This window comes from Nipponia nippon, unplaced genomic scaffold (assembly GCF_047370975.1).
Source record: "Nipponia nippon isolate SJK-2023a ecotype South Korea unplaced genomic scaffold, ASM4737097v1 scaffold_9, whole genome shotgun sequence".
NCBI classification, from domain to species: Eukaryota; Metazoa; Chordata; class Aves; order Pelecaniformes; family Threskiornithidae; genus Nipponia; species Nipponia nippon.
The window spans coordinates 4,578,363-4,600,634 of NW_028262413.1; the positions used below are offsets into that span (position 1 = coordinate 4,578,363).

At 47.2% G+C, this 22,272-nt stretch overlaps 1 protein-coding gene across 2 annotated transcripts in view; it reads right to left on the reverse strand.

The window, feature by feature from the left end:
• GRIP2 (glutamate receptor interacting protein 2) overlaps positions 1–22,272 on the reverse strand; it is a 149,331-nt gene that overhangs the window by 12,961 nt on the left and 114,098 nt on the right. For both annotated transcript variants that reach the window (XM_009469835.2, XM_087744646.1), the window contains exons 13-20: positions 21,256–21,401; positions 20,560–20,640; positions 12,105–12,171; positions 11,157–11,302; positions 10,721–10,865; positions 6,226–6,365; positions 3,640–3,816; positions 389–542 (exon numbers count right to left, since the gene is read on the reverse strand). In XM_009469835.2, the coding sequence (XP_009468110.2) occupies positions 389–542; positions 3,640–3,816; positions 6,226–6,365; positions 10,721–10,865; positions 11,157–11,302; positions 12,105–12,171; positions 20,560–20,640; positions 21,256–21,401 (1,056 nt within the window). The remainder of the gene's footprint in view (positions 1–388; positions 543–3,639; positions 3,817–6,225; positions 6,366–10,720; positions 10,866–11,156; positions 11,303–12,104; positions 12,172–20,559; positions 20,641–21,255; positions 21,402–22,272) is intronic.

Consider the following 22,272-nt stretch of genomic DNA (forward strand, 5'->3'; position numbering starts at 1 on the left):
CTCAAAAGTGTCTGGCCAACACAAGAGGGGACAGCCCTGGCCATGCCTATTTATCACACCTAAACTATGAAAATACCGCAGCCTTTACATGGCAGGAGTATGAGATGTGGTAAGAACCTGTGGTCCATGCAGCTGAGACTGTCCTAACTCCAGACACAAATGTCACCTGGCCATGGTAGAGGTGCCATAGAGTGACACCCGGGGCAACCTGGCAATGTGGAGGTGGTTCAACAGAGCAGATCACCACCCCAGCACCCCTCCCCACAGCTGCCCCGTGCCGAGATGGGGACATCACTGGCCACTCCATCACATCCCCATGCTCTCTTGTCTGTGCAGTGACACCCACATTTGCAGATGCACCTCCCTGCCTCCTCCCACCCCTTCATACCTGCTGGGCTTGTCCCAGTCATCTTCACTGAAGCTTCCATCCATGTAGGGGTAGTTTTTCCTGGGGTCCCCCGGAGGGGTGCTGCTCTTTTGCCTGCTGTGTCTCCATTCATGTGGATGGAGGGCTATGCCTGCAGCCTGAGGTATGTACGTACCTAGGGAAGGCAAGAGGGGGTGGAGAGAGAGAGGGTAATACCTGGTCAGAAAACACAAATGGAGTTAATTCATGCTGAGCCAGGAGAGACTCCTTCCCCAAGTCCCAAACCTGAGGCCATCTGGATTGCATACCGCCTCCATTTCAGTCGTCCAAAAGGAGTTGTTCTTCCTATCTCTTCTTGCTTTAACCGAAGCAGCTTCTCAGGATCTTGTCATAAGGTGCCCCATTTCTCCCTTGCTCCCCCCTTCTAAGTAGCTTTGTAGTGTGGGTCCAGGATCCTAGGGCTACACATACCCACAGATGCAGATCCTACCCTCTGCCAGCTCCAACCTTAGTCAATGGCTCCTGTTTCCACACTGAACCCAACAGAAATTGTGCTGCTGAAAACAGAAAATTGTGCTGTTTAAATACAGTGAGCCCTTCAAAGGGTAAAGAGAAGATGCTGCCAAGCCTCCCTCAGCGTGCCCAACCCCATTCATTTTGAAGGATTTGGAAGCCTGATTTCTATTAGGGAAAAAATGTCTTCGTATAGATTCTCAACTGTCTTTGGGACTTAATGGATAGCACAAAAAAAATTAATAGGATACAGAAGGACAGCAGCAAAGAAATTTCATCCAGAGCAGCCTGATGCAACAGCCTCCCTTCAAGAAGTGTGATGGTGCTGAGGGTACCTGGTGGCAGTCACCAGCTCCAGTGTGCCCAGCACTGGGAAACGAGGAAGAGCCAGGCCTGATCTCGAGAGCTGCCAGCCAGTTCCCACAGGCGGCAGAGCCCTTCCATGCCTTCGGGATCAGCTGGTGCAGGTACAGAAAACTGCTTCAGGGACATGTGCATGAAAGGCAAGGAACAGGAGGAAAAACTCTGCTGGCTTGAAAGAAGGGGAAGCTCATCTGTATCACATTTGATAGGAGATCAATATGGACTGCTAGGATGAAATCAGACAAGTTTCGCTATTTCTGCCCCCAAGGACTCCCTTGTACTGTGGTGTCTTACTCCGGAGATGCAAATCCAACACTACCAAGTCACAAGATCCCCAGGTCTCACGAGGAGCTGCCTGGACAGAAACCTTCCAAAACAGAGCATTCCTCAGCAGTCTCAGTGCCATCTGCAGTGGAAATAAACCTCCTGAGTCCCCTGCCCACCTCCTGCTGCCCATTCAATATTTCAGAGAAATCCTCACAGCCTTTCCAAGAAACATCGCACAGTTCCATCACACACGATGCCAAGTGAACAGGAAGAACTAACAGAGAAACACATACTTAAGAGTGACTTGACCTCCCAAACAGCTAAGAGCACTGGAAATACCCAAAGACAACGCCAGCTCTTTCTTTGAAAATGCCAAGGCCTGTTATTTCACTTAACTGACCGTTTCCTCTGTGTGTTTTTAAAGGTTAGACTGCTCTGGAGAGAGCCCCAGAAAAGTGCTTGCCAACATCTTACAGCAGTCTGGAGCGCTCGCTGCCTGCCGGAGCAGAACAAGGTCCCTGGATGCAGGTCCCTGCAGCAGGTGGGCAGCAGGTTTGGGCTGGGCGCAGGGGGCCCCGGACCACAGGGTATGTGTGCAGAGCTGTCACCTGGGTGCCACCAGTTTCACCTCCTCCTTCCAGGGAGACGGGCTGGATCCCTGGGATTCAGAGCCACCTGGTGGCATGTTCCCACCAGGCCCGGCACAGCTCCCTCACCCAAACCCTTCCCTTTGCGCTTTCCTAAAGCTGTGGATGAACCTAAAATCCGCAAGGCTACCAATCTGTGGTTCTCCATTTGGGGTGTAAACCCCAATCTCCAGGCGCTGTGTGTCCCAGGTCTCCCTGTGTCCTGCCTTCCCTGCCCACCCCACGGGCGACCCTGCGTGTCCTTCCCCCTACCCTCCAGCATCCCTCTTCCCAGCCAGCGCCAGCACGCCACCATGCAGCCAAATGCAATTACCAGGGAAGACGAAAGAGCCCCTGAAGCAAAGGTGCAGTCTATGGATGTTGGGGAACTTGGCATCAGCCCTCTTCCCCAGGGCTCTATGCTTAATTACTCACTCTCAATTTACCGGTAAAAGCAATCACTTTGCTAAAATACAGTGTCCAACTCGTGTTAACAGTCAATTAGATGGAGAAGGATTGCAGCATTATGAAGGCCAGGGAATTCCTCCTTAATGAAGCCTCCAGTCCCAACTGCACTCCCAGATTAAGACTTCAGACCAACGGAGGCTGAAGAAAGACACAGGCGTGATGAAAGACACCCGCGCGGTGCTGTCCTTTGAACTCTTCTAAGTCAGAGCGCAGTGAGCACAGGCACACACCTTGCTCAGCACATTGAAGGTGCTTTGCAATAGCGTTCCTGCAGCATCCCTCCCTGTTTTCACATTCTGTTCCGGACAGCAGTCTTCTCACCAATTTCCTTTTGCAGAGGCGATTCAGGGTTTTGTTTTGTTTCAACATGGACTAATACTAGCTTACATCACTAAATCTGAACTGGAATAACTATTTTCCAGTACTTTCCTCCAAGTAAAAATCTATTCCCATGACTAGAGCATCCTCCATCCCAATTCCATATGTCTGTCGGAAGCCACAGCTGAATAAACCTGGCCTCGAAGGCACGTGTTCATCTGATCACTCACTGGAGAGTTAGAGGTACTTTCTTGTATTACCTTAATTATTTTGTTAAGTGAGTGCTTCTAGTCACAAAACATTCTTGTGGATTTTAAAACATCCTGAAGAGGATTAATATGTCCTGCATGGCCTCCCTGGAGAATTAAAAGCGAGCTATGGACCAAATACTCTGTAAGACATATGGCCAGTGAATACTTCCTCTGATTATGTGAATTATAAAGTGCTGTAATGGTTTTGAAAATGCTGTGAACAGTATGATGCCATATAAGCCAGAAGAAATGTGCCAATAAAAACCTAAAACAGATACATCAACTCAGAGCACCACATGAGTGCATTTTAAAATACATTTTGTTCCTTGCTGGAAGCAAGAAGCCATGCAAATGCGGTCAGACCACAGGCTTTGGCTCACATTCAGTCTCCAGACAGGTTCAGAGGTTCTGCCTATCTTCACCTTGGCCCAGAGACCACCCCTAAGAAAAGACAACCCTGGCTTACCTTGGCTTCCATACCCAGCATCAATGCCGGAGCCATCCCAGGACTCCATAGCACTGTCCACGCTAGGAATTGTGGTGGAGTATATCTCAGACAGCTTGCTAGTTTTCTGGGAGTCTGTCAGTTCATCTTCTGGGTCGCTCACTTCATTTATACTCCCCGACTTCTTGGGATAGGATTCTGAAACCAGAACATGCCTCTTTAGTAGGCACCAAGAGCAAGCCTCAGGGAAAGGCTTATGCTGACGTGGGAGCAAGCCCAGGTACTGTAAGTCTTCTGAAGAACCTCTTTAGCTCTTCAGAAGTAGCTGAGAAAGGCTTGTGCAATACAGTTGAAAGGATTTCATGCAGTAATCTTATCTCAAGATGAATCGAGAAAAAATGCCATTCTGAGTTTTTAGCGTATGGAATATAAGGAGCAACCTTGAGGATTCCCAAATACAAGAGAGTTGGGACCTAATCTCAATTCACAAATGCATCTTCTTGTGCCTTTGGAAACTTCCTCTGAACAGCCCTGCCCAGAGAAGTGTTGGCCTTTGTGAGCAACAGCCCGTAGCTTCTCTGGCCTCAGAGAGCCTCCTTTTTACTCAGATCAGCAGTGCTTCCAGCCAAATTGCTTCTGGCATGATCTGCCTTTGGGGTCGGGACCCAAAGAGTGCCAGAGCAGCACCTAGTCAGGGTGCTGGCTGCAAACTTGGTGTTACAAGCAGATGTTCCAATGAGATTCCAACGACAACACAACCTGGTCCCAAACTACTGCAGATGAAGTTATAGCCCCCTTCCAAGATCACACAACCTTGTATCAATTCAGGGCTAATCACCACCTCTCCGAGAGTCTCCCATGGAGTCTCACGACAATGGTGGAATTCCTGGGCCTGGTATTTTGAGGCTGAATTTCCCCTGATTGGTGATTGGAAAATGGAAAGCTGAATATGGATGATGAAGCTCAGACTTTCCTTTTCAATATTTTAGTAATAATAGGCTCTTATTATCATTATATCGAATTCCCTTTCAGGCAAAAGCTATGCAAGGCATGGTTTCTCAGCACAAGCATTTCTTTGTCCTGAATATTTTCAAGTCCTTGTTGATTAGATATCCTGTTAGCCATCCACGCCCTGGATCTCCGACTCACAGAGGCTGGGATGAAAACCCCTCTGAAAGTCTGCATTTGTCAGTGCGGACAGATTCTTTTACTAAACAAAGGCCAGTGTCCTGAAAGTCCCTTTTTTCCAAGCATTCAGAAGATTGCTCACCATGATTAACTCAAGATTACCTTGAAATTTCAATTACACCTGCTTCATTCTCAGAATGATTAACGAGTCTCCAACTGGCACTTGCATGTCAATTATTTCAGCGAGTCGCTGTGACAATGCTAAGTGCCAGCAGGGAAAAAAAAGAGTATTTCAGACCAAGGATCAAGACACTTGGCTGCAGGGAACGAGAATGGGGTTTCTTGAAGAGGAATCAATTCCCCAGTTCTATCTCTATTTGCTAAATCACCACCCCCTGCCTGCGCTTCCTCCATTTGTAAAATAGGTGCATTGCCACATATTTGCAAACCGCTTTGTGGTCTACAGAAGTGCTATGTTTAAGAGCGATGCTACTTTTTCAGATGCAGGACAGACATCCCACAGGCCAGGCCTGCTTGGAAGAGCTTTATCACTTGATTTCTTCCAATTTCTGCAGCACCACGGGCCACCGGCTGGGTAGGTCCAGCTGAACCTAGAGACTGCAGAAGCATGGCACAAAAAAGACAGAAAATACTGGGTGTGGGGAGAGACAGAAATGCAGCCAGAATGCACCAGCTACTTTCTGAACTTGATGAAAAAGCCTCTGTTTGGCTGTGACCTTGCAGAAGAAGTCAGGGAGAAAAGTTTGCGTGTGCCCTGGTTTCCCTGATCCCCCTGCTCTGTCCCCCAAAAAAGCAGCCTGCCTGTACTAAGTATGCTCCTGCTCTTTGATACTGTGTCAAGAACAGCAGCTTCAAAGCCACAGGGAGCTTGGCAAGGAAACGAGAAGGGGATTTCTAGAGTAAAAGCAGATGCTTTGAAAGATGATCTTAGGACCCTGAGTCAGAAAAAGGGGTGAAAAAGATTTATTCCAAATCGCTTTCAAAAAGTTGAATTAAAGGTGTTTGTGGGTTCTTTTTCCCCCATTGATTCTACCAGCTCAGAGTCCCCTTGCTCATTTTTGGGGCGGGTTATATTTCAAGAAAACCTTCACTCTTCTACTATTAAAAAGCATCTTCTGCTTTATTGTTGTGTGAAACACCCAGGCAGACAGGGAATGGCACGAATAGCACAAGGTGTCAATCTGAAAAAAAATTATCATCACCAATAAACCTGCTGTCTAATCTCTTCCCAGTACCACAGAGAGCCCCTGGATTGCCTTTTTTTAAAATCTGTGAGTCAGAAGTCAAAAAAACACCCATCTTTTCCCTCTGTCCACAGCCATGCCCCTGACCATGCCGCCTTGTCTCACCTGCCACAACACATGAAGGAAAACCCACAGCACTACCTACTCCATCGCCTGGGGTTCTTGCTGGGCTGAGCCTTTGCCCTCCCACCCCAAACCGGGCTCCCCAACTCACTCTCTGTCTGCTTCTTGATCTTCAGAGTGACCGTCTCTCCCGCCATCTGCAGCAGGTGAATGGCTTCGCTCAGTGGTTTGCCCTTGAGGCTCACGTTATTAATCGCCAATATTCGGTCACCGACGTGGATGGCTCCGGTTCTGGAGAGCAAAGGCGCTGTTAGAAACTTCAGAGAAGCAATTTGCCTCTGTGAGACAGGCCATTAAGTTGTCGCTTGAAGCAATAGCATATTAACTCCCAGCATTTTCAAATATGTCTTGGTTTCCTTTTGGTACTCTGTATACCCACGGTTTCCTCTTCATCACCACTACCAGGAATCTGGGTTCCCCCCACATCTTCCACCTGTGTATATACATACATACACGTACAGGAACATATGCACTCCTCAGATCCCAGGCCCCTCGGGACCTGGGACTGCAGACCAGCTTACAGTCAAAACCCTTCAAAGCAAAGGGGTCTATGTGCTAAAAGCACAAGCATTTCCAGTGTGTGATGTCCACTGGTCATCACACATGGAACTGAAGGGCACGTTCACACTGATGGAAAGACATGACAAGACAAACCTAGAAACCCATTAAAAAAAACCCCAAACCAAATGGCCCAACACACACAGATTGCGTATACAAGCATGAGCTGAGCCAGTTGCAGATCAGTTCATGATATGTTTAAAGCTCACCTCTACGCAGCTACGCCACTGCAGCTTTCTCCATCAAGACCACTGTGCTAGAAGAGGTTACTGTGTTTTATTGCACAGCCCCGTTCCAGCACTGGCTTCTGCTCTCAGCTAAATAAATCCTCAGGCTTCAGCAACAGCCAGGAACAAACTAACAAGTCATGGCAATTCTCCCCCTTCTCCATCCTTCCCTCTGCTGCCCACAGACAGGGGCTCACTTTACCTCTCCCGGTGTTTGCCGCTGCTTTGGGAAGAGTAGGCAGGACAGGATGTGTCCATTGCCAGAGCTGGCAGCCGAGGCAGGAGCCTGTGCTCGCTGCTGGCCGGACCGAGCTCACCGCACTCAGGCTCCAGCTCCCTAATGCCAGCAAGCGAGAGCAGCAACCCTCTCCTCCTCCAGCAGTGCCGTGAGGTTTAGCTATCAGGAACCTGTGCGACAGAGCCAGGAGGAGATGCAAATCTGGACCGCAATATCTTTTTGCCCATGGCAACGTGCCTCTCTCAGGTTACATCTACAAATTGGACTGCTGCTCCTGCAGAATTAGGATTTGATATACTGTTGCAGGCAAAACAGCTACTTGTCTTTCCCCAAAATATGAAACTTTTGTAGACATGTTGCTGTGAAACATCTGCTATAAGTAAATCAAACTGGGAAATGTAGCCCAACAGCAGGCAGGACTGCTCGATCTGCTGCTGAAGCTGTTGAGATACTTGGACAATGCCATGACAGTCCCAGCCAGCCACTAGATGTCCGTCTTGTCCCATCCAAATCAGCCTGAAAAAGCCCTCAGGGAAAACTTGTGCATTCAAATAAATTACAGATCAAACTGGAATCGGAGTATTTGTCTTAAAAGTTTCATCTTTCAGCCCAACCGCCTGCCTCTGAACAACACAACTGCTCTGAGGAAACCGTGAAAGTCCCTCAGCGGGGAAAAATACAGAAACAATGAAAGGGAAAGGTCACGTTCAGCCAGGTGTTTTTCTTCAAGGGGGGAAAAGTAAATCAAAGTCCAGTCCTCTCATCTGTCCATCTCCAGGCACCCCTGTGAGGACAAGCAGGCAGAAGCCGAGCGGGAGCGACAGAGAAAGCTGTTTCTAGCTAATCACCCTTGTGCCTCTCCATCATCATCGACAGTCCTCAATTCACCTCAAACACAAACCAGCCCAAGAAGCTGCGTGCTCCACGTCCCTTCTTGCTCAGAGGACACATGCAAGAGCAGAATTGAGCAACAGGTAAGTTGCAAAGCGTAAAAGGGGCTGCAGGCACTTTCCAGCCAGTGCTGGAGAAGAAGTGGCTGCGTGCACATGGCAGGGATTTACTTGGCACGTGGGCAGGGCCACCATCCCTTCTCCCCCCCGCCAACATGGGTTGGTGCTGAGCACTCCTGGACAAAACCTGCCTGCAGCCACCCCCATCTACTTGACCAGGTGGCACTAGAGGAGGCTGGTCAGGCACTTTAAAATGCCAGTGATAGCCCAAAATTGTTCTTGGAGAACGATTACACCTTGACTACAATTGAACAGTACGTTCCGGCACACTCCCTTCCCCAAGAAGGAAAATAAGTCCCGTGGCCCAGGCTAAAGCCACCCGCAGGTGCTGCAGGAGGGGATACAGAGACTAACATGGGAGAGAGCCACTGCTTGACACCAACTCAACAGCCCGAGCTGCCTCCGTAGGTTTCTACAGGATCAGATACGTACAAGGAGAAAAATGTTCAAGGTCAAAATAAAACCCAAGTCATCTGAATCCGGAGCCTTTTAAGTTTAGACAGCCTGTCACCCGCTGTGACAGACGTGTGACAGATCCTAGAGGACACCCTGCCTTCCCCATCACCGAGCAGCAGCCCGAGCCGCAGTGCAGACCTTCACTTGTGCCTCTACGAGAGCGCCTGGCACATCCCCGTTATCAGACGCCGGGATCTTGTCCGCCCTGCACCAGCGCTGCTGAAACATGTCCTGTGCTCCGGCAAAAGCCAGGCACAGCTTTGGGTTTAAATCCCTGTCCTTCACAAACCTGCCCCATCCTTCAGAGCCTGGCTAAGGGCGCCTGTGGCACAGGGAAGGATAGTGACAGCAGGAAAGGGACAATTTAGGATAACACTAGGACCAGCCCTCTTTCCTTGACAAGGTCGAGCCACTCCCTTCTGTTACTCCCAGGAAAAAAAAATACGCACCATCTCAGAGAAAAACATGCACATTTCTTGCAGGCAGCCTTCATCCCAGCACTCCTCACCCTCCCCGCAGGGAGCCAAGGTTACCCAGAGAAAGCCCCACACCTCTCTGTCCCCATGCCGCTCCTCTGTGCGGACACCGTTATTTGTTAGTCTGCTATGGTGAACACACTGAACAGCTCCATCCCTCTTCTCAAAAGGCTTTTCATTCCTTACTGCCTGCCAGCTCCTGATCAAAATTCAATAGTACGACAGCGCTTGCCTGCGCTATGTTTCTCCGTGGAGCAGTCACTGATGTGTATCCGAGTTTGAAGGAGGAACAGTCACGGCATTGCAAAGGGAACCAAGAGCAACAAGGGTATGAGACCGTCTTTTGACACCTGACAGCATTTGGGCTTTCTGTCCTTAACCTCTCTCACGCTGCGCTGCAGGTACAGTGCAGAACTGCTATGCAGAAAAGCCTCGGATACTCTGTGGCTATTATTTTCTACAGAAAAAGGCTGAATCCTACAGTGGCAGGCAGTAACATAAAATCCCCAAAGAGAAGAACCACTAATGACTAAGTCCATCCCTCTTCCTTACTTCTCGGGAGACACTGATCTGCCTTCTGCACCAAAGGAAAGCAATGGAAATGTGCAGCAGTGTGCGTGCTGAGAGCTCAAGGAACCCAATGCAAAAAGAGGCACTGAGCTGTTTTACAGTCCAGCTAAGAGGGAGCATGGCCTTGAAACAGAAAGAACCAAGAGGCCAGATCTGCAGTCAAACGTCCCCAAGGTCTAGCACTTTCCACCTATTTGTTCAGGGGTTTTTTGCTGCTGTTCTGCCTGTCAGGCAGCACAAGGTAAAGCACCCCTATGAGAAGCGTGAGTCAGGGTTGCTGAAATGATCTATTTACAAGTCGCATCTACCGTATAGACAGATTAATTAAGGTATGGTGTATGACTCAGTTCCACCTTATATTCTCAGCAATGTCCTGATCCTTTAAATCCCACGCATGCATATATATTCAGACACAGGCACACACACAGTCAACCTCCCTGGTTGCCAAAGGTAAATCTGCACCTACATTTATGCTGCATAAATGTCTGCTGCTTGAGGCACACCAGTCCTGCACCTCCATGTGTAACAGACTAACCAACCAGCAAGGATGAGCCAGAAGACCCCTGAGATCTGTAGCTTCAGCAGGACACACCACTGCCATGGCCATAAGCCATAGTTTAGCAACAGGTCAGCCCTGGACAAGAGTCTGTGGCCATTTTGTGGGCAGGCTGGGCACTCTCCCCATGCAAGATGTGGCGTGGGGAAATGACAGACCAGGAAGCACCGCTATGGAAGAGGGGCAGATAAACACATTTTCCTGGCTGCTGCATTCAACCGGCACACTGGATCTGACTCTTCCACAAGTGCCCTGCTTTAAGTCTCTCTCATTGCCCTGATAGCATAGTCCCAACCATCCCACATGTCCTGCACGTGGGTCTGCAGAGCCAGACCAGCAGGGCTGTCCCTGCTTCACAGCACTTGGCACCTTCATAGCACCTTTCCTTTTTAGCAGACTAAAACACCGAACAAGAGTTTATGACAGCAGAGGAGACTTTGCAAACTTCAAGATCCCTTCCCACGTCAATTCAACCTCTCTGCCCCCAAGCCTCACCTTTCTGCCAGCCCTCGTTTAGTCAAGCCCGAAATGACGATAGGATCGAAAGGTTCCTCCGTCCCGGAGATGGTTATTCCCAAGGGACCGCCATATCGCTTCAGTTCCACTGTGTAGATAATAGCACCGGTTGTCTCCTGCTCATCTGAAAGGGAAAACAGGAATGTTGAATTTTTTTAATTAGCCATATGAAAGAGGGCATAGGAAAGACTTGCAGCGTTTAGAAGCAAAAGCCTGAGGTCTTCAGCCATGCTCATACCAAATAGGGTTTTAACCTTCCAGACTCCACTTAAGGGCAGAATAACAAAAATAGACTATAATCAATTGGAAAGTGGTGACCGGGCAGGCGGCAGCCCTTATCTTTGTTGGTTTGCACTACCTATTGGGAAATGTCATTACAGTGGACAGGCACCAGTTTGCATCAGGATTTCTGTACCGGAGTTATCTTCATCCTTCCTAATCTTCAATTTGACCAGGTCTTCACACTGCCTTAAAATCTGGACAGCATCCTCCATTGAGCAATTGTCAAGTCGGATGTTATCAATGGCTAACAGCTTGTCTCCCGGCTCCAAGGTGCCAGTTCTATGTGGAAAGGAAAAGAAAACTAAAAGTACATTTGTATTTGCCTTTCAGATCCCATGACGCATTCAGTCCTGCAGTGGCGATGACAGTATTAACTTTTTACTGTCCTTGATTTTTCTGGGAAACTACCATGAACCGAGTCTGGGCCAATTATAACTTAAGGAAGGAAAGTTTGTGTAGAGCATGCATCAACACCGTACAAGGCAGAAAGATTAGATATACAGCCTGGGTAACCTACAGCGCTGAAAAATGCCTGATATTTAACTGATAGATATTCTACCTTTTATGGAAACTCCTGTATGAGCACTCTTAGAAATGAGCCCTCCAGCAGCACTAAATTCCTCTGAAAGCCTTGCTATGAGGTGTTGGGATCAGAGGTGAAGTCAATAAATGCTGAGTTATTTGCACAGTTCTCCACCAGTGCCCACAATTCACTCACTCTCTTCACCTGAGCAGGAGCTGAGACAGAGCAAACTACCTGATGAGCCATAGCACTTTATGGGATATATGAAGCCCTTTACCACATGCTCTTAAATGCTAAACATCCATCTCCTATAGGGTCAGCAGACCTCTGAATCAGTGCCCTGGCCACCTTCTCCATTAGCTCTACTCTACTTGCTTCAATACAGACAGTTTTTACTGCAAACCCTACTGTGGTCTAAGACAAACCTCTAGGGTTGACATCTCCTTGGATGCTGGCAAAATCCAGACCCAACTGCTACAGCTTGGGCTTCATTCTACCTCTCATTACTGCGCCAGACATTTTGCAATGGGTTTGGCAGATGGGAAATTCTGCACTCACCTGTGTGCTACGCTCCCCTTCTTGATGTCAGAGATGATCAAAGGCTCCCCAGGCTTTCTGCTTGCAGCTGCAAAAGGGACACATGGGTACAAAGCTTGGTATTGAGTCTGCTATCTAGAAGGGGATGGTTAAAGGGGAGAAAGTTATAAAGAAAGGCAATTTATATTCCTTTGGCAAAATGATGCTTCGCACTTGAACTCTGGAAGCCACAGCAGGAAAAAAGGTAGTGAATCCCTGCAAACATTTGTTGGTTGCCCTTTGCCTGAATTAGCTAGCTGCTACCTTTGGTCTCCTCCTAAAGAAGGGGAGGACACGTGGTGTCTAACAGCAAGAGGTGGGATTGCCCGATCCCAGCGCTGTTAAACACCCGCTCACCCACACCTCTGACGCGAGACAGCAACTGAGTCAACGGCTACGGCAGCAGTCAGACATCAGCACTGCTGCCTAGGGAGAACCTAGCTCAGCGCTGTGGCTAATATAAGCATTTCTGTGTTCTTGAAGTAAATTGGGCTGGGAAATTTTCCAGGTGGGAAATAACCCAGGGAAAATTAGATAAAACATTGTTTTCCAGCTGGCTTAGCTCCCCAGGCCACTTCATCATACAACCAGATAAATGAGGGCTGGTCTCAGTGCTAGAGCTGGAAGGGGTGGTTTCCAATCTTTGTCTCCTGCCCCACCCTGATAACTTTTTCAGCCCACAAGAGATGCGAGTATGCAATTCTGGAAGCATTTGCATTTTCAAATTTGCCTGCAAGACCTGCTGCTTTCTTGAGAAATCCAAGTGAGATTTATGACTCGAACCCCTCCTGACCTCCCTGCCGTCCGCACACCAAACGTATACCAAGAGCATCCTTTTTACCCCACGTCACTCCTTCCTGCCTTGCTATGGGAATTGCATCGTCTCATTTAAAGCTGACGGAGCTTCTCAGCAAAAACTGCGTGGGAAGGAAGAAACTCGCAGCATCTGAACATATCAGGTGCAGGTCAGAGATTAAAATATCTGTGAGGCACGTGGCATCAACCGTACAGAGATCCACCTGCCTGAACAGCAGTTAGAGAGCACCCCAGAAAGTCAGACATAAAAGAGTGCTTCCTCTTACCAACCTCTCTGCTCTGGCTTTTTCTGTTGTTTACATTCATTTATGAGATTTAAAAACATATGTGCTAACCCATGACCTTTAAGCATACCCTCTCCCAGATATAACTAAACCTTCTGTACCGAACAGAGCCAATCTCAGTTGTAGCAGGGCCGAGTATAAAAGTTAGGTCAGACAGCGAAAAGCAGACCGTGACTGATTTTATAATAGTCACGGCAATGCGACTGCTGAATGATACAGAGCCTGGAAGAATTATTTTCCCCATCTCTTACTGGAGCACGGTGCCAGGCAATTTTGGTCTGGACACTCACATGCAGCTTGTGGCTGTGGGTCAAAGAGATGCAGAGGGGTCGTGGAGATTCACTGAGGGCTTGTGCTTATATTCAACCTGTCCACGGCACGGGCCAGCCAGCAGATAGACCGACACACGCTGGGCAGAGCTGAGTGCTGGGAGGGAAGGACAGGGTGCAGCAGCTAAAATCAATGCAGAAATCCCCCCCTTCTTGAGAAGGCCACACACCATGGACTAACAGCACAGGGCAAGGAGACCTATCGCCCTGTTATTACTATTGCTGTTCCCCTTTTCAATATAGGACACGTATTTGCTGCTGAGAGGTGCACGACGAGGCGGTCTGATCCAGCAGTGATGAGAGACCCTGTTTGCACACCCTGAGCCCTGGGTCAGGCTGGCATTGCTGCATGTTTAATCGCTCCCTAGCCTGGTTCTGTCAAAACGATCCAGGTTAGCAAAAATACTTTTCACCGCAAGGTGTGTTTATGAGTTTCAAAGCAGAAGCAGCATGACAGAAAGGGGTTAGGGAGGATCTCCACAGTCCTGGTGGTGGGTTGGGGATGGCCACCTCTAAACCTGACCCAGCCACAACTGGAACGACGTGTCCAGAGACTGTGAACACTCAAAAGAGCAAAGGGGGGGGGGGGAACCAACAAAAAAACCAACCAAGTATAGACGACAACATGCCTCAAGCTCTGAGAAATAGTGTTTATCTCAGCGTCTGCCTTACAAGCCCTGCGACACATGGAGGGATCCTGCCCACGGTCAATCTCTGAGCAGAGAGCGAGACCTCGTCCTTCTGCAGCTCCGCAATGTGTGTCAGCACTGAACGCAGCACAAGCTTCCCGTATCAGAAGCAAGGGTGACAAACCAAGTGCTTTGTTCATTAGGAAACAAAGCAAATTTTAAGGAAAAATCATTCTGGGTTTTGTTTGTGGGTTTTTTGGAAGTTGTGCTTTCCAAATGGATTTTCTTGAGACTTCAGTTAAATGGAAGAGCCACGTACAACCACATACAACTGTCCCTACCATCAGAGTACCCAAACTTCAATAAATGGTAGCCCTCTGTTTTAAATAATCACTTAGTATAACATGGAAAGGCTTTATAAAACCATCATTATTAGTCAGCACCTACAAATCTGAAAGGTAAGTTTAAGAGACTTAATGAATAATCATTCTCTCTCAAGAGGCATAAGATACAAAGTTAAGGTAATTAAATCTCAAAGCACAGAACAGTCACTTGCTGTTCCTTTTAAAACCGGTAGTTACTAACTCCATTAATTCACCTTTGGCATCCCAAAGCCCTTGCCGGCGCCCCAGCAGAGCACCCAGCTGGGCTTTCTGCCCATCAGCGGGACCAGGCTGCCCCCGACCGCCCCAGCCACCCGCAGACCCAGGGTTTTAACAGTCCTGGGCTGCTCACACAGGGCAACAACGTGCCTCTGCGTACCGGCTGCCTGCCTACAGACAGGAGAGCCGCAATGACACTGAAGTGGTGGCTCAGTCTAGGTCAGAGGCATTAGATATGTAGATGGCTGGTGAGATTTTGGATAAACCATTTCCAATTTGCCTGCAATTAAAAAAAAAAAAACTTAAACTACATTATTATTTTATTAGGGCTGAGGTCTTTGGAGTTAAGACACTTGAACAAATGAGTAAAGCCTTTTCATCCATTCATTTCTGCTGTCAGTGTGGTTATTTCTCTTCAAAGGACATTGTCTTGGTAATTCTGTTGGCTGCAGGAAGACACAGTTTGGATGCCCAGCCTTGCCTCTCTGGGTTTTGCTTTCCCGTCTGTAAAACGGAGACAGCAGCAAAGGGAGTTGAGGGAAAAGATGGATGGAGAGACAGAAACAGAAGCTGGTGTGCAGAAACCCACGCTCTCTCTTGGCAGGCGCTCTGGTTGTGGCCTCCATCTACCAGGGCAAACCACTTCAGGTGGAAGTAGGCTTTTTTCAGATACGTCTGTATTTTTGGCGGGTTTACCAATACAAAAAATAGTTTAAATCTGCTCCAGTGGCCCAGAGAAAGCTCCATAAATCAACGGCTGGTGAAGGTAGAAGCGTGGGGTGGGGAAGAAACTCAAAATTAAAACACTGCTTGGCGGTGGTGACAGGGCAGTGATAAAAAGGTGAATTGATCAATACTGTTATTTACTTTTTATAAATTGCTTTCAGTCTCTCGCCACCTCTGCTGGGATTCTGGCTCACTCGGTGTTTACTCTGTGATGGATGACAAGGCCAGAAACACATGTCCGGTTTGTGTTTTTAATAGAATGCATAATGACTCGTATTGCTAAATTATTCCCCTCCAAGGAGCACGAGCACATATCTCACACGCATCAATGCTTCAGCCCATTATAAATGCCCTTCGTTATTGACCAAGCCAAAGCAGCACTCTGCCAACATGTAATTAAAGAAATTGTAATAATGCCATAAGAATACATTTAAGAAAGCAAAAATGCATAAAGGGGAAAACCCAAACAAAATCAGAAGCCCAATAATCTCGGGATAGCTAAGGAATGAGAAGAGGAATAAAAGCAAATCAGAATCGATTACAAAAAGCAGCAGTGAAAATCAAATCCCCAGTACCAACTTTTCCCTCTATTGTTCATTAGTTTTAGCAGCAGGTGCATAAATTATCAGTGCCTCCAGCAGGATATTTACCCCGCCAGAGATCTATTTCCTTTCAAAATCTCCAGGTAGCAAAACCAGGACCAAATATCTCACTTCAGTAAAAGCACCAGAGTGAATCAGCTGCAAATCTCAGCTGAAGCTCCCATGTTAGCGAGGGGGTAGGACAGGAGACTGCCGGGCACACTGCTGCTTGCAGACGTGCCCCGCGGGGCTGGCGGCAGGTCCCAGGTTAATCCAGCAGCAGCAAAGCTAGATTTGCTTGGCTCACAGATCCATCTTCTCACTAGGACAGTGATTACAGTGCTTAAGCAACTTAATCGAAGTTATCTATCTATCCAAATTCCGGTTTTATCGCCTGCAAGCAGATATACAACCTACTCCTTATCTGCTGTACTTCACACCAAGGGCACAGGAATTGATTTGTTAAGATATAAAAAGGTAATTTGATAAACATGCTATATAAAGCATTAATGCATAGCTAAAATGAACGGTAATTTCAATATCTGTTTAAACAGCAACAACAACACGCTCGTACCCTGCAGCGAATTTCACAACTAGCCCTTGGAGAGGATATTTGAGACAGACAAAAAAAAAAACCCACCACCACAAAAAGCAATCTTTTGTGTAATCAACTATCATTTTCCAGAGACTAATAACAAATCCATATCTTATTTTAAGAGGTCAGATATTGAACATACAAGAATACACGACTATTAGCTTCTCGCTGTTGGAGATTTTAATTTGTAAGAGATTTACAGAAAAACCTACAAAGGCATAACTGTATCATTAGAACTGAATGCAGCCAGCAAGATCAGAGCACTTATGGCACATGTTCTGCTAATGGAGATGAGTAGTTCAGGCTAACAAGAGCCAAATATTCACATCCCTGTGTTAAAAACCTCAGTTTGCACGTCTTTGCATCCCCACCACTCGGAGCACCTCAGAGGCCTCTGCAAACAGTTGAGCTTCAGATCCCACACAGCTCTCTGAACCTCGCGGAGCAGAAAGGGGCGCACGCTTTGCTCCTCAAGCAGAGCAGCTGTCCTACAAACAAATGCAGCCTTCTCCCTGGGACAGACACTGAGGCACTGGAGCATGGAGAAAACAAGACCAATTTTGCTGGCTTCTTGTCCCTTCAGCCCTGGACGAAGTGCAAGGAAGCAGCGCACATGAGGCAGCTTCGGTGTGTTACTTTGCTAATTTTAATTTAGCAAACGTAGGAGACTGAAATGAGGCTTGAGGGCACTGAGATGCCACAGAAATACAAAGCAGAGCCAGTGACAGACTCAGCCCTTGGATTTCCTATCCATCCTTTGGGGAATGGAAGAGGGAATAATGCTGTATGCAGATATTTACATCGTGCATCTTCATTTGCTGCATCCCTTAGCCACGCTGTGCTTGAGCAGGGGGAGGAAACCTGTTTGCATGCACACAGCCATGTGCACAGACCACAGCCAGGGGCTCCCCCAGCCCGAGCCTTCTCTTTCTAGCAAACCCAGAGACCTCGGAGAAGATGAGTGCCCTCAGCAAACATCTACCCCTCACCAGGAGCAAGTACAGACCCTCGCTGTATGTTCATCCCAGAACCAGAAGCGCCTGCCCTCCTCATACAAAAACCTCTGGGGTTTTCAGCCCTTTTATGAGGCTTTTCAGCAGATTTATGGTACCTCCTGCAGCCAGGTCCATTACACCACTTCTTCCAACACATCCATCAAGAACCTTGCTCTCCCCCCCCTTTACTTAGCCCATCTCCTGATTAGCTCCGAGAGCCACAGCACAGTAAGAACTTGATCACTTTTATTTCTGTAGTGCTCCTCTGATGAGGTCGTAACACTTTCTGCCCGTGCAAGAAGGCAGCGGCAAACCTTCCTAGGCAGAGGAATTAACTACAGATAAGGCTGCTGAAGCCAAGAGGTAAAACTCAATGAAAGCAACTCATCTTTCATCTACAGCGTAGCTGGACCACAAGGTTTATGAACAAACCCAGTTCTGCGGCCACAACGGTGCAGGGGGTCTTCAACTGACCCCTCCAGCTTCTCATCTATTTAACCTGGCCCAGTTTTACAGAGCAGGGAACAGGAATCCAATGTGGGAGGCCAGTAAACCAAGTCCCCTACTTTAAAACAGTAGTTATATGCTTTTCCTTGTCAGAAGAAAAGCTATAAAAGCTGTTTCTAGATCTCTACAAGCATTCAAATCAGCAGAACTGGGAGGAACTGAGCAAAACAGAGTTATTTTTACCTCTTTTCTCTTGCTGCTTGCATCACACTCCTGCATGCACATCATGTCTCTGCAGGAGGTACTTACCATAAGGCTGCTTGCTTTGGTTTTAATGTTTGAAACTGGTATATTTATCTGCCCAGTCAGAGGCAGAGTGACAAAATGATGATCTAATTTGCTAAGGGTCATGTGGACATAGGCTTATACGGACTAATATATGAAAACAGAATTAGGATTCAACTAGCATTTCATCCTTGCCACCACATTTTCTGGATGGCTGTCTTCTGCTCCATTTATAAATATAATTTTGGCTTTGACTCAGCAAAGGACTGAAATATATCTTAAGTTTATGCATATGCATTACTTAAACAACGTCCTGCAAACACGTTCAAGAATCAAAAAGATCAAATCTATTATATTGTTAAAAAACTGCTGTGTAGTTGGATAATGGGTATCTAACTATTTAAAACCCAGGGGTCAGTTTCTTTTTATTTAGCAGTGATTTCAAAAAAGTGTGTGAAATCAATTTTTTAAACAAATTTCAAATGAAAACATCTTCAATATAAAAATGTATTTGAAGTGTAAATGCACATCTGAAGCAGATCCCATTTAAGTGAGACTCTACAAATAAAAACTAATATTCTTGCTGGCAACTCCAAGGTTCATTTTGCTCTCCAGCCCCAGATGCAAACTAAGCTTTGAAGCTTAAATGGGGTGAAACCCTGGCCATGCTGAAGCCAGATGTTTTTTGGTGCCAGATCCATCGTCCTAGGTTGCTACCTGAGACTGCAATGCCAGCGCAGAGGGCAGGGCAGCAGGCTGGGACCCCAGCGCTCGCTGGGCTGCTGCACTGTGCCCTGCTCCCCCCGTCACTGAAATGTCATTACGGGCAACCCTGCTGCTTTCGGAAAGCACTTTGATGTCTTCAGACAGTAATTGCTACCAAGCCAAATGTTAAATACTGTGCTGTTATTTCTCTGGATTATCCTCGTGGCACAAACAGGGGAAGCTGGGAAGAGGAAGAAGAAATAACACAGGGTGCAAAGCCATCACCCTGTTGATGTTCAAGTCATTCCTGAGAATCCCCCCACTTAGAGCAGAACACCTCCAATTAACTCACTGACTAATGCTGTAAATGCCAAGAGGTAATTATAAATAGCTTATCTATTTTAATGAAACCTAGTTTCAAAGTGTCCCTAGCGACTCCATTCCCCAGACACAGCTGGGTCCACGCTCCTGAGGGCTTAGACGCAAGATCCCATTACTGCAGTCTCACAAGTTTCTTTGTTTCAGCTGAGAGGTGGTGGCAGCCTCTGGGCATGGCAAATCTGAGAAGATTCAACTCAGTTTACCTAGCAGTGAACGAGGGATGAGTGACATGAGACCTGCTCACATTTGCCATAAAGGAAAAATTCACTGATGCAAGGTGTAACAAGACCCCTAGTTGGCCAGAAATTTGGGATGGATCTGCCTATATCATCCCCTTACAGCACCCCCTCCCAAGAGGCCAAAAGGTCTTTAAATGGAAAATATGCTTCAGAAGAGAAACAAAAGGTAATTAATCAAGAGTGAGCAGAGAAGAGAGAAAAGAAAGAAAAAGGTTTATGTGTCATTCTGTCAGTGCCCACCAAGTCCTGGCACATGGATCTCCTCCTCCATGGCTGGGGTTAGTCTATGCAAGGACTCCCTGAAAACCCTGCCCAGCACCCTGCTGTCCCTAAAGTGCCTTCCACCCATCTCTAAGGCCAGCCACCCTCTTCATCCTCCTCCTCCTCTTGGCAGTTTCCTCTCTCTACCCTTCGAGCTGCACGTTCACCTCACACTTGCTCTCCTCCCTCCACCTCTCCCTGCAAGGGTCCCACCAGACCCAAGCAATTCTTTTTAAAAAGGAACATAATATAACAGTGAGCAAAGAAATAAAAAAAAATGTTACTAATAATATAATATAATATTAGTCAGCGGCACAGGCCAACTGATCAGTTGAGACGCATCTTTTGCCCCAACCCTTCATGCAGCTGCTTTTCTCTGCGGCCGCCAGCTCGTGGAGGCAGGAACCACACATCTAATTTAGCTTGGGATAAATCACAAGCGCTGCAAGTGCTACCAGGAAACCCCACATAATCTTCTCTCTCTCCCCTGGGCCCCTCTGATGTGCCAGCGTAGAAAGCAGCAGCTCTTGCAACTGCTAGCGCAAGCCTGAGCAATACTTACAGCTGATTGTAATTCCAAGCTCTACACCCCTTTTCTTGGGCAATTTAACATGGAAAGTACCGCTGCTGGGTATGACAGACTCTATAAAACCAAAAACAGACAAAAAAGAAAATAGGAGAAAAGAGAGTTTTCAGTTGCATGGATGGTTTCTTTGGAACCAAGAAAAACAAGCCCATAAAACTCAGCTTTATTGGTTCAAATAAGGTTGTTATTTGAGGCCCTGCAGACTTCAGATTAAAATTTGGATTCTCATTAAAAATACATGCTCTGAACTTCAAGTGAAGAGCTCACATCATGCTGTATTTCAAGATTAGGCAGCTCTGTCAATGTAAAAGGAAAGCCCCAGCCAATAGCTTTGGCTGCCTCCTTGCTTCAAGACCATAAATTACTATTATTCATATTAATGGGCCAATATTTAAAGTGCAGGTAGCCTCTTCATCTACTTCTTAGTCTTATCTCAGCCAAGTGGTGACCACAAGCCATTTATGAAAGGATCAGAAGGAGGACCCTCCATCTCAGTGCACATTAGAGAACAACAAGAAATAGAAAACATCCTCACAGGGTCTTCTCGCTCTTCCCTCTGAGCTCTAGCAAAAACCTCATCTATTTGTGCCAATACACTCCCTCCTACAGGTTAGCAAAGGCACTGGCAGAGTCCTGCTGGTAGCGAGGAGCAGCAATCCTTTGGCAACGTACCTGCGACATCAAATTCAATCTCGAGCACCACTTTGTTCGTGAGCGCAGCATCACGCAAAAGCTGATTAGCTTCCTCCATAGTCCCATCCTCGGTCGCAATGCCATTGATAGAAAGGACTCTGTCTCCTACTTGCAACAGCCCACACCTGCAGTCCACATTGGGAAAAGAGGGAAAGGGGACAAGGAGGCAGGGAAAAAGAGGAAAGGAGAAAAAACAACCCCACAACCAGCCATGAGTTACTTTTGCCAGGCAAATGTGTACAAGACACATAGATTAGTGACAAATCCTGCAGAAGTGGCCCCAAAGAGAAGATAACTCTTTCTGCAATGCCTGTCCCAGTGCCAAGAGCCCCTGGAAGGTCACAGGGCAGCAAACCCTTGTGCTTTTCTTAAGTTCGGACACAATTTGCTCCTAAATAACCATTTTTGGTCATATTTCCTGCAACTTCCAGGAAGGAAAAAAAGTAACCCTCACTTTCCTAAACGTCAACGCCACAGCCAAGAGATGAGAGTGATAAATGCAAGGGCACGTGCCCTCCTACCCTATCTAATGCTAATGGGATACAGCTCTTTCCATGTGCCTGCGCACGCTGAAACCCAAACTAATGGCTCTGAAAATTGCACGAGTCCTCTGCTTAATACATGGCTAATATTGAAGCTACAATCCAATGAACTCACTGAATGTCTCAGCAAATTGGATAATCATTTATCCCTTGTAATTGCATTTCTGGAAGCCAAATGTACATTGATACTGTTTAACTGCCTTGAAAGGCCAATATTATTCCAATGCGATATCCCGCCAATATAACCACAACTGGCACTTTGGGGTTTTTGGTTTAGACTCACTTTCTCCAAGAGCACGGATCAGCAGGTTTTTTACTTTGGAAGAAAAACAATGGTGACAAGGCTATGTTGGACTTACACTGCTACAGCATGGTTTGTCTCTTGGGACCCCTCTGTATTTATAAGTAAGGGTTTTTTCACACATGAACCACTACATTCAATATTCACCCCCCC